At 37.5% G+C, this 19,312-nt stretch overlaps 1 protein-coding gene across 15 annotated transcripts in view; it reads right to left on the reverse strand.

Moving 5' to 3' along the window:
• Window positions 1-19,312, reverse strand: part of Spag9 (sperm associated antigen 9) — a 130,054-nt gene that overhangs the window by 79,854 nt on the left and 30,888 nt on the right. For 10 of the 15 annotated variants that reach the window (XM_021643104.2, XM_021643101.2, XM_060386959.1 and 7 more), the window contains exons 3-4: window positions 8,260-8,330; window positions 1,896-1,990 (exon numbers count right to left, since the gene is read on the reverse strand). In XM_021643104.2, the coding sequence (XP_021498779.1) occupies window positions 1,896-1,990; window positions 8,260-8,330 (166 nt within the window). Of the gene's footprint in view, window positions 1-1,046; window positions 1,451-1,895; window positions 1,991-8,259; window positions 8,331-19,312 lie in introns of those variants that run through there. The other 5 variants (XM_021643112.2, XM_021643114.2, XM_060386965.1 and 2 more) reach the window with 3 other exon arrangements.

Raw genomic sequence — 19,312 nt, forward strand, 5'->3', positions numbered from 1 at the left:
CACTGAAAGGGAGACTGTTCCTGTAGGGTTCAAGGCCAGCCTAGGCTACATGACCTTTAAAAACAAATAAGGAAAGAAAATAAATGATCAAGTACCTAGTTTTAGACCATACAGGAGTGTTAAAATAGAATATGAACTGGCCTATGAATAAAAACAACCACACAAAAGGAACTACTTCCATTTTTCTGCCTAAATCTGAATTAGGATTTTACTGAACAACTCAGATACTTTTGAGTTCGTGAGACAGAAGACAAGAAAGCAAACCCATAAACAGTTAAGATGTGGAAGGTGGTTCACACAGGCCACAAGCAGAGAAAATCAGCAAAGCTGCACAGGCTGATGACCACCCCCACAAGCAGGCATGGGTATTTGTCACACAGGAGTACAAAGAAAAGAAAGCACGGCATCTGACCAAACAATAGTGAATAGGCTTTGTAAAGCTTTCACAACTTTGATGTGAGAATAATGAAGGAAAGGCATTCTATTCTTGTCTTAAGAATTTAGATTTTTTTTTAGCTTGAAATATATTTTGTATTAGCAGGAAAATATTTATCAGCCCCCATAAGCTGTTGTTAAAATTATAAAGCTGAGAGTAAACCTTCATCAGGCAAAGGATAACTCATACAAAATTAACCTATATTCTGTGGCTAACCATTTGCAACACCCAGCATAAAAGCTATTTGTCCCTCAAATAGCTCAGAAGCTAAACCCAGAGCCATACAAACTTGGATCCAATACTCAGCTCCTGCTCTTCTTACTCTTCAACATTCAGACCACACTGACCTTATATTTACAAGTACAACAGAAAATCCTTTTTTTTTGGTCTGTAATTTCCAAACACGAAAACAGGGTTCCATTCAGGAACCTATAAAATAATAGACATCCTAGCTTGAGGCCGTTTTCTATTGTTTGAATCTGCAACAGAAATGGTTACAAAGCAGACCCATGGTGCTAAAGAATGGAAAAAAATCCAAAACCCAAAACCCAAAACCCAAATAAAGCCCACAGCGAAGCAGGAAGCTTCCAAGAGAGACTGGATGGAGTACCTGAGTATCCTTGGTAGGTTCTGCGTCAGCGCTGGCACACCGGTAGAAATAGAAAAGTGCACAAGCAGCAAAACGGAGAGAGACACTAAGATAGCAGAATTAATGACCACCGCCCCGCCAACAAAGCCAAACACAAACAGCAGCATGCATCCAGGATTCATGGCGCTGTGCTGGCATGGTGAAACGTCCGAACCAGGAGGCCTACACGGGGGCCAACGGGGTATCTTTGTAGTGAGGATCTGTCATTCAGCTGCTGCCACAAAAACAATGCCATCAGCAGCAGCTTTCCACTCCATCCTGCAGCGGCTCCCAAGTGATGACGTCATTCCGTTCTCCCCACCTCATAAGCATAGAGCTGCTGCTCCTAGCATTTATGCAGCAACCCAGAGGACAGCCAGCCTATTAACTACGTTCCTCTCCACTAAGTCTTGGCTTAGCTCATTGGCTACAATACCCAGAGATCTACATAATTTATTCACACTCCTACATCAAACAGATGGCCAGCTAAGCCCTTTAAACATGGCTCTCTGCAACAAAAAGGACCAATTACACGGAAGAAATGAAAATTTTCAGCATACCCAAACCTGGAAAACTTCAAACCTACTCTGATTTCCAACCAAGTATCAAAAAATAATTAAAATCCTGCAATACGCTGCTTATAATTTATGAAGCTCATTCTTTAACCTTTCCAGTGGCATTTCTATTTTTGCATGCTATTCTTTGCTTTCCCTGAGAGATTTTTGGGCGCCGGCTAACTATTGTTTCCGGATTAAAAACAGGAAAGACAAAAGCAAAAAGATGGATTACTGATTCACATTTTGTCAGGCAAAAGTATATCACAAAGCTTACCTAATTCTACTGTGAGCTGTAGCCTCTAGTTGGTCACTCCCTGAGAGCTGATGAAGTTTGGTTCTTTCTAAGTGCTCCATATAATTATGGATCATCTATTTTGAGAAAGAAAAAAATAGATACAAAATTTAACACTATCACCTAAAATAAAACACAGAATTAGAACAAAGGAAACATTTTGGTACAACTTTCTTACAAGATTACTCAATTTTATGTAAAGGAGTAAGTATTAAGGAATGAAAGATTTGTAATAGCAAAGGAATATGCAAATGCTTACATATAAGATACTAAATTCAGTAAACTTAGCTAATATCTTGCTTTGCATTGCAAACAATTGTGTATGTGTGATGAAATGAAAAATATTAACTAAAATACTAGTATAGTAATATTAAAATATAAACATTATATATACATTAAAAATGAAAAATATTAGTATAAATAACACATTAGTACATAGAGATTGTTAGGCGGTTCTAAGAGACTATTGATTAAGAAAAAAAAATCATAGCATTTGAGAGACCTGGTCACTTGAAATGGGAAACAAAGAAATTAATGCCAAACTTACGAAAAAATATCTGTGTTCATTGTTCCACATTAAAAGTAATTACCAGAGTAAAAATAAATTTCAATTTAATTTAAAGAGTGTTATTTTAATTATTTCTACAGATTTATAGTTGAAAGAACTCCAAAATACTACATTCTGTGCTATTTTACTAACATCAGTATTTAATATAATCAGTTCTAATAATAGTAACGAATAGAAATAAAATTAAAAAATACATTAATTCTGAGTCAGAGATAAGAAAACATGATATAAAAGCTGAATATGGGTGTGAGTTCAGTCCTCAGGACTCATATGGTAGAAGGAAGAAATTACAAGTTGTTCTCTACCTCAACATATAACATACACACGCACACACACACAGAGAGATGTAATTTTAAAAATAGTTTTAGAAACACTAGTTCAAGAGCTGAAAAGGCTAAGTGGTCTCCATGAGAACTCACATATACACAAACACACGCACGTACACAGGTGCACACACACATATAAAAACTTAAAAGGCTAGTCCAAATAAAAAAATGTTAACAGAAAAGAAATATGAATACAGATCACAAGGACATCTACATGTTTTATTTAAAATGTCTACTTTTCTCTTCCATATCATTTAAAATTTTTTTTCCATAAAAATTTTTGGTTGTGTCAGCAAATCAGAACTAATGAGCTGCTTTCTTCTTGTATCAAGAAGAAACTTCAAAAAAATTAAAATGAGACTAATATAGCAAAGCGAATGTTGGGCCTAATATATGTAAATGAGATTGTCAAAAATGTTTTAGAAAGCCTTGGTTGAGTTCTCATACCTGGATAGTAATAGAGGTGATTTGTTCAAACGAGAGAATGTAATGAAAACGGAAACTTCCTCCAGATTGCTTTTATAGTAATTAATTTATTCAATAATATATAGTAAGCAAAATATAAAGATAAGATCAACTTTACATCCAAATAGCTTATTCTAGATTGATACTCTATCTCAAATGCCTAAATATTTAAAATTTAGACAATGCTACATTTGGAATCTTCAAATGACTGATTACAGAGATAATGTCCTGGCATTCCAAAATGGTCCAATATGAAATACAGAGCATACTAAAGCAGCCCTTGCCAGGACAGAGGAACAACAAAACAGCAGCTATCATACTAAAAAAAATGCCAACCATTTTAACAGAACTATTTCTGATTTAATTTTACAAATAAGCCTCAGATACAGGATAAAATAACTTGCCTAGGTAAACTCTCTAACTGAAAGTGACCTGTTGTCTGTCGTTAGCTTGAAAGCTGGACTCGAATCTGTTTTCTGCAACTGCAGGAGTGAACACTGTAGGACCCATGTCGCCTCTGCCCTGTTAGTTAACTCCAGGCAAGCAATGAACTCGTTGTCTTTTCTTCCTCACACCCACAAGAAAATCCCACACCCTAAAGCATTTCCTGATATTTGCAATAACAGGCTATATCTCACAAACAGAAGAAAAAATATGCTCCACATAAAATTTTAAATTTTAGTAATGATTCACAGGATGATTATGATTTTAAAGGGGGTTAATGGTGGGGGGACCAGCACTCAAGATAGAAAAAAGATGAGAGCGGAACAAGGCATTTTTTTAGACAAGGCACTACTGAGTCTACCAATTTTAGTCCTCCTCCATCTCAGATAAGCTATCACATTCCCAGTATACAAATTAATTCACATAGCTAGAAGTAAGTTCAGTAGCAGCTGGAGTCACCAAGAAGAATTCCAACTATACTATATGAAAATTGTGACAGGCAGCACCTGTCCTTCACTGAGTTAGCTTCACAGCAAAGGTCGACTTCAACACTGACAAAACCAAAAGGCAAAGCAACAAGAGCATGGATTTTAGTCTTTTGATTTTGGTCACCTTAAATCTTTCGACATGCAGTACTCAAAGCTATTTTTCTAAAATCAGTGGGAGTCTGTGGGACATAAAAGCTCAGAAAAACATTTACAGCATTCAGCCTATGTAACCTATAAATCAGGTCAGGTGTGGGCCATCTATCTGTAATTTTAGCACTCAGAAATGGAGGCAGCAAAATGAGTAGTTCAAAAGTCCATCCCCAGCTATATAGCAAGTTTTTTAAACCAGCTTAAACTACATGGCACCTTGTCTTAAACAACAACAAAGTGTTTATCAGATATACAAGTGGTACACAGACACACATGAAGGCAAAAATATCCATATACATAATATAGGCATACATGCACAGCATAGGAGAAACCGAAAAGCATGGGATCAGGGAGACAGTTTCAGATCTAGTTACTAACTAGCAAAAGATTTGGGGCACATCATCCTAGAATATCTTTCTAAAAATTTCAAAGTGTAAAATAGGGAGAGATGATAAGTTGGCCAAGGAGAAGATTAAGAATGCACTTAAATCTGAAACTCTCTCAGCACTGCACAAAGTTCACGTGTGTAGTGAGTGGTTAGCATAAGAAAACAACACATGTAGTCCTAATGCGCTATAATAACCACCCCCTCCCCATCCCTGTGTTCTCTTTAAAGTTTGTCTTCTTTTAGTCAGTCAGCAGACAATGTGCTGGGAACACGATCAACTTTAAAAGATCTAGAACACAGTATAAGCAAGCCTCTGGCACACCTGTGAAGGACTGTGCAGATTAGCTGAAGAGGGAAGAACCACCCTAAATGTAGGTGGCACCACTCCATGGACGTGGATATCCCACTGCACAAATGAGGGAAAGCTAGCGGAGCATATACACGCTTTGTGCTGTCTGTCTGTACAATGACCAGCTGCTTTATGCCACCAGAGACTGTAACCTGGAAATGAACCAAAGTAAACACTTCCTTATTTAAACTGCTTTGTCGGGAAACTAATACAGTTAGTTAGTTAGTTAGTTAGTTGATTGGTTGGTGGTTAGCTTTATGATAAAGGGTCTTGTTGAATACCTAGAACTCACTACTCCAGGTTGGCCCCTCAACTTCTAAGTGCGGATGCGGTAGATTATAAATATAGGCTACCACATATACCAAGTATAGCAAGGTATTATTCCTTTAAGTAAATTCACTAATATATACAAATTTATTATTTGATTAAAGAATGGTCATTCACATTTTCAAAAAGAGCCAGAATGTGTTTCCCATTGTTAGCAGTAAACAGTGTGTTTGGTCAAGGTAACATTAATATAATTTTGTGTCGGTGAAAAATGCTACTTTCATTGGAAGTAACCATAAATAGGCTATGGAGTCCTATTCTCTGGAGTTCACTTTTTAAAGGTACCCTAAAAGATTTCAGAGCTTTTTATTCTTGCTAACTGATCAAAGTCTCTACAGCAAATGGATAAACAGACAACTTTAGCTTATAGTGAACGACTCACATTTCAAAGCAGCCTTATCTGTGTTACATAAGCCTACTCTGAGGCAAACAAATTAAGAGTTTATCAGGGCAAAAGATAGAAGTCTTTTGTAAGTGAAGAAGGGAATCCTGTAAGAGAGCTGTCAGCCAGCAGGGCAAAGTTGCCTGATGACTGGATAAGCCAAGACCTCTGGCTTGGTAATGACGCTTTCTTGAGACCATTTTTCATCCAATAGCGTACATCTCTTAAGGCATGGGAGCAGACAGAAAACTTGTTATACCTTTTTGTAAGAAACTGATAGCAGGTTTTTAAATTTCTATAGAAATTTATCTTCACTTTTACTGAACAGATATTAGGAAAATGAAATTTCACTTTATATTTTTTCTTTCAAGAATTAAAAAGAACATAAATAATTTAAATATACTTTAATATTATACCACAATTTAACAATCTCCACTTACTATAAAAAAACATTACTTTTAAAACCTCATTTATTACTATTAATTACTTAAGACATTTAAACATATTCCTCCAACTATATTTTATAATTATCATGACTGATAAGCAATAAAGTAAACACTACATGCAGGACCTTACTCTGGTACTGAAATCAACAGTGTAAAAAAACCTACTTTAATATCTAGTAAACAATATTTATTAAAACATGGGCATGTTTTTAAGATTTATTTATTTTATGTATATGAGTGTTCCATCTACATTTACACCCGCCAGAAGAAGGAATGAGTTCACATTATAGATGGTTGAGAGCCACCATGTGGTCGCTGGGAATTGAACTCATGCACTTTGGAAGAGCAGACAGTGCTCTTAACCACTGAGCCATCTCTCCAGCCCCAAAACATGGGTATTTTTAACATACTTAAAAACTGTTAAATAACCTACTCCTATCTCCCAGGGCTTTTTGATCCTTTGTGATCAAACTTTTCCTTCTACTCCTGGCTATCAATTGTGACAGTTTGTGTTCCAGGTAGTAATACTTAACCCCAATCCCATAAGTGGGGAAAAAAATTCTACACTATTCAAAAGCAAATGAAATTCAGTCTAATACAATTTTATGATGCTTAAAAGCAGTAACATTGATCCCTGCCATAAGCAGGATAGGTTACAAAGCAATGGAAGAAAAATAGGAACTGAAGTCTACAAATAGGACTGTGGGAGCATGAGCAAGACCCTAGAAAAATAGGTAAAGACTAAAATCAAGTTGGGCAGTGGTGGTGCACACCTTTAATGCCAGCTCATGGGAGGCAGAGGCAGGTGGATCTCTTGAGTTTGAGGCCAGCCTGGTCTACAGAGCTAGTTCCAAGACAGCTGGGGCTACACAGAGAAATCCTGTCTCGAAAAATTAAACAAACAAACAAACAAAAACCAAGCCTAGACTCCAGTATGACATAAAACAGGATTAGTAAAGGGAAAATGGCCATGAGTGGTGATGGCACACACTTTTAATCCCAACACTGGTGGCAGGGGCAGGTACAACTCTGTGAGTTCAAGGCCAGCCTGGCTTATATGATGTATTCCAGGGTAAGCCAGGGCTACAGAAAGAAGGAAGAAGGAAAGGAAAGAGGTGGGGGAGGGGAGAGAAAAAGAGAGGAGACAGAAATTGAGAGAGAAAAGGGGAGGGAGGAGAGGATTGTAAAATTCATTTAGGTATGTGAATTCCAGACTGACCATAACACACAATAACAATCATCACACTGACAAGACAGAAACAAATATAACATAATAAAGATTACTGGACTCTTAAAAACAAGGGTTACTAGGGGATTATATGCTGCAAATACCAATTTAAAATACTAAAGAAGGCTGGAGAGATGGCTCAGCAGTTAAAAGCCTTGGCTCTTCTTCCAGAGGACCTAGGTTCAGCTGCTAGTATCGGCGTGCCTCTCACAACCATTAACTGTGTATCTGAGTTCCAGAGGATCTGATGACCTCCTCTGGTGTCTGTAGGCGCTGCACTTGCATGATGCCCAGACAAGCAGGCAGGACACCCATACACCAAAAGCCAAAAATATCTAAAAATTAGTATATAGATGAATCTCAAAATCATAAGTTGCCAAAATTACAGTCATTTCAAATACATTTTAATGTATTATAAATTTACAACTAAATTATATAAATGCAGAGCTCTATACCAATATCTTACCAATGCAGTATTTTCCAAACTAGCAGCAAATCAATATTCTCAGCATCATGTAAATATTTTACTATGTGCACAAAGGTTTTGCTAACCAACTAAGGAACTGTCTTAAATAACTATTTAATAATGGTTTTCTAATAAATTTTCTACATGGATATGTAATTCTAGATTTTAAAAGTGTAAAAGTCAACTTTGATAAATGCCACATGATATCCAGTATTTTGTGGAAATGATGACAATGAATTATTCTAGTTCTCAAAGGAAAATATAGACTTAACAAGTCCATTTCTGTGCTAATGTTAAGATAGTAACAACAGACACCCACCTCAGTGTGTCTCTGATGTAGCGCATTATATTCCTTCTTCAGTTCTGCTTCTCTTTCTTCAAGTCTGCTAACTGCAATCAAGATACATAGACTCAATCAAAGCAAATACAAGAAATTGACTTTTAAAAGTCTGTCTTGAAAATGTGTGGTAGCCGGCGTTGGTGGCGCACACCTCTACTCCCAGCACTCAGGAGGCAGAGGCAGGCAGATCTCTGGGTTCAGGACAGCCAGTGCGACACAGAAAAACCCTGTCTGGAAAAACCAAAAAAAAAAAAAAGTTTGTGTGTTATCCATAAGTTTTCGCAAGTTTAGCCTTAGTCGAGTCCTCTTTGTGAGATTCTGCACAAAGTGACCACCTTTTATCATCCTCAGAGAAAAGAGTAAAATGCTAGATAGGTTCTGTAACACACACGTATCGGATCATCCTTTTACAGCTTTTTATATGATAGAGAATTTAAAAACAAAAATCACACATATCTTAAACTTGTGTCAGATCCCAGATGGTTGATTTCAACTATTTTCGAGTACTGAGCTCTTTTTTTCAATACTAGCACTTTTAAGTATTCTCTGCTTCAACTAAGGCTTCTTGCTTTCAGGGACTCAGCTTTTATTTAGCTCCCTCTGCTGGTAGCTTTTGTGAAGTGCACTGATGCGGAGCAGGTTCACAAAATGCTTTAAATATATCAAAACAAAACGGGAAAAGTTTGGATTCAGAGAAACAAATTGTCAGAATAGGATTTTCAAGGAGACTGACAGAAAATAGAAGTAATTCAGACACTGGGCTGACCTTTACTGAGCAAGTCCCAGAGAAACTGCTGCTACAGTAAACCATGAGCTACAAGGCAAAGGCTGACCAGGCAGCTAAAGGAGCCCGCTGTGGCTAAGGGCAGCAGATAGTCACAGTGCTTGTGCTGGAAAGCCATGGTTAATTGGAAGTGTTCTGTATGTGTCTGCACATGAGCAGAGCTGTCACACAACTACTATGAACTCCACTCCAAATCACATAAACATGTTTATATGCTGCATGTTTACGTGTGAAATACCAAATAAAACATTAACATGCTGCCAAGTTCTGGGTTTGTATACATTTGTCTACCAGGATTTGTTGGAATGTCTTAGGAATACGTCGTTATTCATGAGAACTCACACTCTTTTTATTGTGATTTGTTTGTAACTCAGGCCTGTATGTCTCTGGCTCATTAAATTCACACCATGTTCCACAGTGTTTGCGGAGTGCTCCTTCTTACTCCAGGCAGGTAATGAGCGCGTCTACTGTTGATTTTATGCTGTGGCCTAAAGCAAGAATAAGCCACTAACAATACAGATGCATTAGAATAACACAACAGATGGTGAAACCTGAAGATTTGTGTTGTTGCTCATTTAAAACAGGAATATATGAAGAAAAAAACCTAGGAAATCCATGCAAATTGTAGTTATCTAGTAACAAATTTTTCAAAATAAATATTTTGATTAGTAAGAAAAAAGTATAATGGCATTTATTTATGTGATGGCACTTATTCAGCACTTAATGCTCTTACAAGGACCCAGGCTCAGTTCCTAGCACCAACACCTGGCAGTAAGTCCAATTTCAGTAGTTCTGATCCCTCTTCTGGACTCCAAAGACACTTGTATGCATGGGCTACACGCAGGAGCTCGCGAACATGTGTATGTACACACGCACACACACACACACATACACTAATTACTTAAATCTTATTTCTTTTACAATTTTTGTCACCTCAATATATGTTCTGTGTATACGGGAGGGTTCACATGTATCCCGCAGTAGTTTGTGGAGGTCAGAGGACATCCTGCTGCAATTGTTCTCTCCTTCCACTACATGGGTCCCATGGAATTGAACTCAACTTAGGCTTGGTAGCAAGTGCCTTTAGACTAACTAAGCCACCGCACCAGCCCTATTAATATTTTCATCATAATGTGCACCCAAAACAAACAAACAAAAAGAAATACCAAGCCTAAAATAAAAGCCAAGTATCATTCATACACTTCGGTTTGAAATGCATTCGAGAAGAACTCCATTATTCTGTCAATTCACTTGAAATAAATTTATAAAATGTACAGTAATACCACACTGATGTGATGCATCATGAACTGTCCTATAACTTGATATAAAATGATCTTATTCTTGTATTATGATAGCAGCATTATTATTACATTCAATTTAGAGAGGACACTATGGCAATATGGCTAACTTACTAAATGTCACTAAAATTCTTTCCTAATGTAGGGGTCTAGGTCCCATACTATACTGCCTTTCAAGAAATGCTACTTTTAGCCAGGTATATTAGCTGGATCATACCTAGAATCCCAGCACTTGGGAGATGAGGCAGGATGCTTGCTGTGAGTTTGACATTAGCCAGGGTTACAGTGAATTCCAGGCCAGCCTGGGCTATAATCCTAGTCTCCAAAGAAGTAAAAGAAATATTCCTTTGTGTCTGTTTTGTATGATTGAACCTACTGTTAAGATTTCCTGGGGGTGGGGGAACTGGAGAAATGGCTCATGGTCAAGAGCACTCACTGCTCTTGTAAAGGACCCAGGTTCAGTCTCCAGCACGTACATGGTGGATTACAACCATTTATAACTCCAATTCCTGGGGATCTAACACCCTCTTCTGGCCTCCACAGGCGCCAGGTAGATGCATTGCACACAGACACACAATGAAAGCAAGATACTCATACACAGAAAATAAAAATAATTGTTAAAAAAATTTTCACTGAGGACATGAGAGGCAAACAAAATTCTCCTCTATTCTTATAGGATAACTCAATCTCAAAAACTTAAGAAAGCATCAAACTGCCAAGTGAAAATGCATACTTGGCTTTGGACATTATCAGAGACTATCCTCCTTTGGATATGGCTTGTCCCCGAAGTTTAGTGTATAGCAGGCTTGGTCTTCATGGTGGCAGTACTGGGAAGTGTTGTGGACCCTTCCCACAACAGAGGTGAGGACTGGTGAAATCTCTGGGTGATTACAGAAATTGTCCTTGGAAGAGATTAAGGTAGCTCTCATCAGATAGCTCTCATCAGATTTCTGAATTCTCATAAAAGCAGGTTGGAAAGAACCTCATCCCTAATTGCCCTCTGGCTTACTGTTTTGAGAGACTCCCACATATGCTTTCAATGTAGTGTTGTCATTGGTTACCAAGTCTATGGCAGAGGCCAACAAATCCCAACTCCTATTTCTTCCACTTTGGACCTCCAGAACTAAGAACTAAATAAATCATTTTTTTATAAAGTTGGTCTGCTTCAGATATTTTCTTAATAGTAATAAAAACATTACTATTAAAATGAATAATCAACATACTATAGCTCAAAATTGGCTAAAATAAGAAATATAAGACAACACGTGCTTGCTAAAAATGGGTACAAGTAATCTGTGTGTGGTGGCGCACACTTGTAATCCCAGAACTCAGGGAGACAGAGGCAGGCAGACTTCTGTGAGTTCAAGGCAGGCCTGGTCTACAAAGCAAGTCCAGGACAGCCAAGGCTATACAGAGAAACCCTGTCTCAAAACAAAACAAAACAAACAAACAAAAAGGGGTACAAATAGAACTTTAATATATTGCTGGTAGGGGTAAAGTGCTACATTCAATTTCAAAACAAGCTGGGTGGTGGTGGTTCAAACCTTAATCCCAGCATTTGGGAGTCAGAGGCAGGTGGACCTCTGTGAGTTTGAGGCTGGCCTGGTCTAGGAAGTGAGTTCCAGAACAGAGAAACCCAGTCTTGAAAAACCAAAAAAAAAAAAAAAAAATCAATTTGAAAACAGTTTAACAAGAATAAGACTGAATATTTGTCAACCCTATGACAAAAATTTTTAAAGATTTATTATGTATACAATGTTTTGACTGCATGTACATCTACATGCCAGAAGGGGGCACCAGATCACATTATAGATGGTTGTGAGCCACCAGGTGGTTGCTGGAAATTGAACTCAGGACCTTTGGAAAAGCAGCCAGTGCTCTTAACCTCTGAGCCATTTCTCCAGCCCGACAAAATATTTCATTGTAAGAAATATATGTATGTATCTATTATTATAGTTCAGATATGAAATATATCTCAAAAGCCTATGTGGTGTAGGCTCTTTGGAAAAGCGACTGATCAGATGTCATCAATAGGACGTACAGTACCAATACACCCAACCCTGATCCAGCTAAAGCAATGAAGCCAGTCAAAGTGGACTAAAACCTCTTAAATGATAACACAGACCTTTCCTCCAGTGAGTTGCTTTCATCAGGTATTGTTGTCAGAGTGAGGAAAGCTTACTACCACACACCCAGAGACCTTAAAAATGGTGTTCAAGCATTCAAAGCTGAAAGGAACCGATCAACCCATAAGAACCCATAACAAAGTGGAGAAAATGATCACATTCAGGAATACTACACAAGAACGAATGAATTATTTTCAAATTTATCATGGATAAATGTCACAAATATGATAACAAGAAGCAAAAACTAAAAAAATACAAAAATAACACCAAGTGTTAAAGAAATGACAGTGGTTACCTTTGAGGTGGATTTAGTTGTCTATTAACTAACCACCCGCTCCAGTTCAACAGTGTACACCTACCTATTCACCTAGTTCTCCCTTTAGCTTGACTATTCATTTAATATGTCCTCTAACAACTGCGACGTGTTATGCATATAGCTCAAGATTTAAAGAACCTACCTGGAACCACTGCAAACAAACTGCATTATTCAGAATTTACAGCTGAGTGTGCAAGCATGCTACCGTAGTGGAGAATTATAAAAGGAAAGAAAGAAAAAAGGAGCAGGTATGCAAGGATAACTAGAATTATTCTTTTAAAGGTTTTGTTGGAAATTTCCACTAAAAAAGTAATATGTATATCCTTTGATGCAACAGTATTCTTTTTACCCTGATACACTTGCAACAATGCCAAAAGGTACAAAAGTGGACACCCTATAAACATGTTTAATAATGCTAAACTGGAGTTACCCAATGTCATCATTAGGAAGTGAAATGAAAGTCACCTGACAGAATATCATGCTTTGCTATCTTACTGCCACATGACTTCGGTAATTTAACCTCTCTGCACTCATTACTTTTAGTGACAGTACATATTAGGGTTAAATGAATTATTATTTGCGAAAGTTAACGAGCAATGCTGGCATAAATATGTGTGCCAAACAAAATACAGCAATTAAAGGTGCTTCTTAAAGAGAGTGAGGTCTATCTGAAAATATCAATACAGAATTGTGCCTACCAGGAAATGGACAGGTGCTGAAAACGTATCCTAGAAATAAAAAATAAAAAACTAGACCAACACTGGTGGTGCACATAACCTCAGCCCCTGGGAAGTGAAGGCAGGAGGGTCACAAGACTAAATAATGGTGTGTTCCACACCAGCCAGAACTGTATCATAATACTTCTGTCTCAACAGATGAACAGGGGCTGGACCCAAGTCTGGTTCCTAACACTAACACTGGGTGGCTCACAAGTACTTGTAACCCCAGTTCAAAAAAGATGTAATGGCCCTCTTCTGGCTTCCATAGGTACAAATACACAAGTGTTTATGCACACACACACACACACACACACACACACACACAAACACACACACACAGACACACACACATATTAAAAGAAGCCAGGCAGTGGTGGCACATGCATTTAATCCCAGCACTAGGGAGGCAGAGGCAGGGGGATCTCTGAGTTCAAGGCCAGCCTGGTCTACGAAATGAGTTCTAGGACAGCTAATGCCACACAATGAAACCCTGTCCCAAAACAAACAAAAAAAATAAAAATTTGCATGAACAAGAAATAATATAACAGGTCATTATACAGCTATGTGTCTTAACAATACGGATATATTCTCAGAATTGCTTCACTAACCAGTTCCAACACTGTGAAAACATACAGTGTACTCACACAAGCTCAGCTACGACATCACTAGGAGATAAAACTTCACAGGACTTCTGTGATAAATGCTGACACCAGGCTGGAACACTTATTCTTTAGTCTGTAGCTATATAATGTTCACTGCTTATGTGCTACAGCAAACAGTTAAGTTTAAAATGTACTTTAGCTTATAACCATGTATTAATGTTCTTATAAAAGGCATTCTATCACAGAGCCGTGCTTTAAGTAGTTAATTTTGTTACTGGGAGTGCACCTCTGGCAGTTATTTTCTTCTTCCTAATGCCTACAGAAAGTACAGAAAGTTGCTAGACCAAAACAGCTGATATTTTGTGTTTTCTTTACCTGTAATATGATCTAAATACCAGTATTACCTTCTTAGGCACATGTATACCCCAAGTCATATAAATATCATACAATATGATTATAGAAATATATTAATTATGTACTATATACATATGCTCAGATCTTGTTCCAAGATCAATAATACAACTTCAGAAGCACTCATTCTTTTCTGAAAATACAATAATTCCATACAATATATTCAGTAAACATTGAGTAACAGTAAGTAGTAATACCATTTCTGAAAATACCTAGTAACACAGGGAAAAGCCACCTTGAGACTCCTGAGTGCCACTGAGGAACCATTAAAGGGAATTGGAGAACGTAAGAAGAAAAGGGAAAGTAGGAAGGAAAACCCCATCTCAGCAAGACCTGTACAGATCCCCCACAGCCTCAATTACGATAAAATTAACCAACATCTATGTTGCAGTACATCTAAGATATATTAAAAGATCATTTCTTGTTAATGAGTAAACCCAAACTTTAAAAAGATCTCCGGAAAAAACTTAAATTCTTATGATTATTATACGCATCAAGACTATCTATACACAACCTAGCATTAACTGGAAATAAACAAGAATCTGTTTATGACTATCTATCCCCAAACAACAGATAACCAATCTGCCTGTTCTTAACTGCTCATTTTCTGGGGAGAAAAACAAAATAAAACCACAGGGTCTAACAGGGAACAGGGGAAGGAGCAAGAAATAGAACATTTTAAAAAAATCTAAAACTTCCCCCTCTAATAAAAGCTAATGGAGATACTTTAGCTCATTTTGAGTGCTCTTTCTATGCAGCTTTCCAAAGAGCACAAGGATATGATTGAGGCAGGAAGAGCCACCTGCTCTGCCGGCTCAAAATCAGAGCTTACCTCCTTAGATTGGTGGCCTTTGCCAAGTTTGGAACACCTTCCATCTCTGTTGTCTTCTGCCCCATCAGACTGCTGATAGGCCTATGGGGGGAAGAAAGAGAAACAGACCTGCTAGAATGCCACATCAGACTATTATTTGCCTTCTCAAAAGGAGTCATTACTTCTTATTGTTCATGGAAGGCAGATAATCCAACTGTTACTGGACCTCAGAGGATTAACATTGGCCTTTCAGAGATTCTCCAACAATTTAACACCAAAATCCCAAAAATAAGCAAGAACCAAGTGCTGACTTGAAAGTAAACAATCTCAGACAACACATCAAAACAGTGATAGAAACCTGTCCTTGACCAAGGCCTTCACCACATCACAAGATTTTCAGAAAGATATTACACGTCATTAATCAAAAACAAAACGTTATTTTAAAACTCTCATGAATCAGTGAGCCTTAAAAGAGAAGGGTGGTAACTTCAAACACTTCCAGTGTTAAACACTTCTGACAACCTATGTCACTGCCTTCAAGATGCCTCCCATGCCATCCACAACAGAAACTTGGTTTATTTCTATCCTACAGTCTCCATGTTCTACCTTGGCACATATACCTATTATCATCCACATGATCACAAAACACTTCCTCATAACGTACCAAAAACCAACAAAATTACTTCCTTAAATTTAATCTTCTAAAATTATAGAAAGAGAGCTTGGCATCTGCTTTACCCATTCATCCCTTTATATATTTGAGGAGAAAAATCAGTTAACTCATTTTCTAATTAAATGACCAGAAATCCTTTGGTCTTTATAAAAATTAAATGGCTGTGATACCTTTGGTTCCAGATATTAATTATAAACCACACCTTTAATATTCTCAATAGAAAACACTACAAAAGTGGAAGAGCCCAAATACAAACAATAGACATAAAACAGCAGAAGGCAGTATTACCAAATGATACAGAAGTAATGACTTTTACCATTTGCATAATTCTACTGCACTGACTTTCTGCTTTGCTTTTTTATATACAGGCTTTTTTTAAGCCCTCAAATAAAGTTTATTAAATACACAGATTTCCAGCCCTAAAAGAACTAGACTCAAATTAAAATGAATTAAAAACATCCCTCTGCACAATTAATTCCAAGGTCTTCTTTTCAATTAGAAAATATAAATCTAAAACTTCTAAAGTTACCTTTTAAAATAGCACATGCTTTAAACAAAACCACAAATTATCAGTTATCTAACTTTATTGCTCTAAAAATTATTTATAATAAACTTATTTAAAATAAAGAGACTTTTCTATTGACAAGATAAGACTAAAGACAACTTGTTACAATATTATTCAACTTTTTCCAGTTTCTTTTTCTTGCAATGCTAGAGACTAAAGCTAGGGTCTTACTTACACTAAGCAACCAAGCTACCACCCAGCAATGACCCTGTCCTCTTTTCAGAATATTAACATTTACTGCAAAGACCAGCAAAGGAACTGACAAAGATTTCATCATCCTGAGAGTTCAGGCTCTCTCAAATAGACAGGCATGAAAACAGACCCAGTGAAATTAAAACTATTTCTCTTACTTCTGAGGTGTGAAAATTCTCAACTATCAATCACCTCATTAACAAATGTCTGCTTGGAGCCATTTATTCTTTTAAAACAATGTGTCAATGGCTGTGTTACTTTTACATAGTCTCCAACTAAGAAAGTGGCTATTCCTTTCACAAAGAAGTTTTTTTCCTTCCAAAGGCAAAGTTTCAAGATAAAGGGTTAGAGCATCTTACTAGACTAAAATATCAAATTGAAAAGGTAAATAAATGCCTAAGTGAGGTATAGAAAGGACAGAAAGATCAAAACAAGTTCTAACACATGTTTTTAGTCTTCAACATTTTCCATTTAATATTTAAAAATGAATTTTCAAGCCAAGCATGGTAACACAAGCACTGGGGAGGAAGTAGGCAGATCTCTGTGAGGTCAAGACTAGCCTGGTCCATATAGTAAGATTCTGTCTCAAAAATAGAGCTGGAGAGATGGTTCAGCAATATAGGAACACTGGCGGTTCTTATAAAGGACACATGGCAGCTCACAACTATCTGTAACTCCAGCTCTAGGGGATCTGAGACTCTCTTCTGACCGCTAGCACTAGACACACAAGTGGTGCACAGTCATACATGCAGCAAAACACCCACAACTCAGAATTAAAAATTAAAAACCAAAACCAAAGGATTTACACAACAAGGAAGCAAGGCAGAGTTAGAGAAGAGTTTTCAAATAGCTTAAAAAATCCATGCTTCCAGGAGTGGTGGCTAGCACACACCTTTAATATAAGCACTTGAGAGGCAGAGGCAGGTGGATACCTGTGAATTCAACCAGCCTGGTCTACAAAGCACGTTCCAGAACAGCCAGGGGTAACACAGAGAAACTCTTATCTCGAAAAACCAACAAACAAACAAATAGAAAATCAATGCCATCTAAATCTGTTCTCAGCATTACAAAGGCAATTACCGAGGGACCTCAGGACAGTAATCTAAACTAAACTGAGTAGGGCAATCAGTTCTGAAGCAAGTAGCCTAACAGGAAGTCTGTATCTGCTCTGAGTGCTAACGTGTTGTTAAAAATGTCCTAAATCAGAAACGATGACAGCACATAAATACTATGAAGTACTAAACATGATCATATTCCTTGACCAATTTCCTTAAATATATTCTAAGAAAATTATAACAAGAGGGGAACCTATAGATATGAAACAGTATTTACTGTAGTATGTTTTACTCTATCAGAAAAGAAAAAGTCCATCCAACCAACCAATTAACTAACCAGGCAACCGGCCAAATAGAGGAAGCTTTGGGTTTTATGTGTTTGTTTTGATTTCCCTATAAAGTTCTCCAACCAGTGAACTACAATTCCTACCTGGCTCACATTTACCTTTACCTTTCTCTCTCTCTCTTTCCTTTTCTTTCTTTTTTTAAACAGGGTTTCATAGAGCCTGGAATGGCCTTGAACTCACTATGTAGACCAGGCTAGTCCTGAACTCCTGATTTTCCTGCCTCTACTTTCCAGAGTGCTAGGATTATCCTTGAACTCACTATGTAGACCAGGCTAGTCCTGAACTCCTGATTTTCCTGCCTCTACTTTTCAGAGTGCTAGGATTATCCTTGAACTCACTATGTAGACCAGGCTAGTCCTGAACTCCTGATTTTCCTGCCTCTACTTTCCAGAGTGCTAGGATTATAGGCATGAAGCATTATACCAGCCTATTTCCACCTTGATGCATCCCATGATTCAATGAAGGATCTGACAGAGTTTTCAAGATTGTTATTAGATTTTGGTCTAGGAGAAAATTTTAATGTGATAATCAAGTCCAAATATTGTTACAACATTTGCCTCAAGTTTCTGAACAGGCAAGATTTAGGAAGGGAGGGAGGGAGGAAAGGAGGAAGGTAAGGAGGGAGACGAGGAGAGAAGGAAAAAGAAAGGGAAGGGAAGGAAAGTAAGAAAGAGAGACAACAAGCAAGCAGTGACAGCACTTTAGAAGCTAACGCAGGAAAATTTCTGAGTCTGAGACCATGTCCCCCCCCAAAAAAAGGAGAGAGAAAAAAATGTCTGTTACATAATTCTCATTAGATGGAAAAGCATTGTTATTCAGGAGAAACAAAAATTATTAATACGTGGCACAGCTTCTAGGTGTTTAAAGAATTTACACATTTAAAAATTGATTAGGAGGCCAAGTGAGATGGCTCAGTGGGTAAAGACACTTGCTTGGCCAACCTGATGACTTGCAGGCCTACAGGCCTACAGGCCTACAAGGTTAAATCCTTGCAGCCTACAAGGTGGAAGAAGTGACTCTGCCAAGTTGCTCTATAACCTCCAAATGCAGGCTTGGCATGTGCACATGCACATATGCACATATGCTAAATGGATGTAATTAAAAAAAAAAAAAACTTAAAAAACTGATTAGGG

The sequence above is a fragment of the Meriones unguiculatus genome, chromosome 7, assembly GCF_030254825.1.
Source record: "Meriones unguiculatus strain TT.TT164.6M chromosome 7, Bangor_MerUng_6.1, whole genome shotgun sequence".
Lineage (NCBI taxonomy): Eukaryota > Metazoa > Chordata > Mammalia > Rodentia > Muridae > Meriones > Meriones unguiculatus.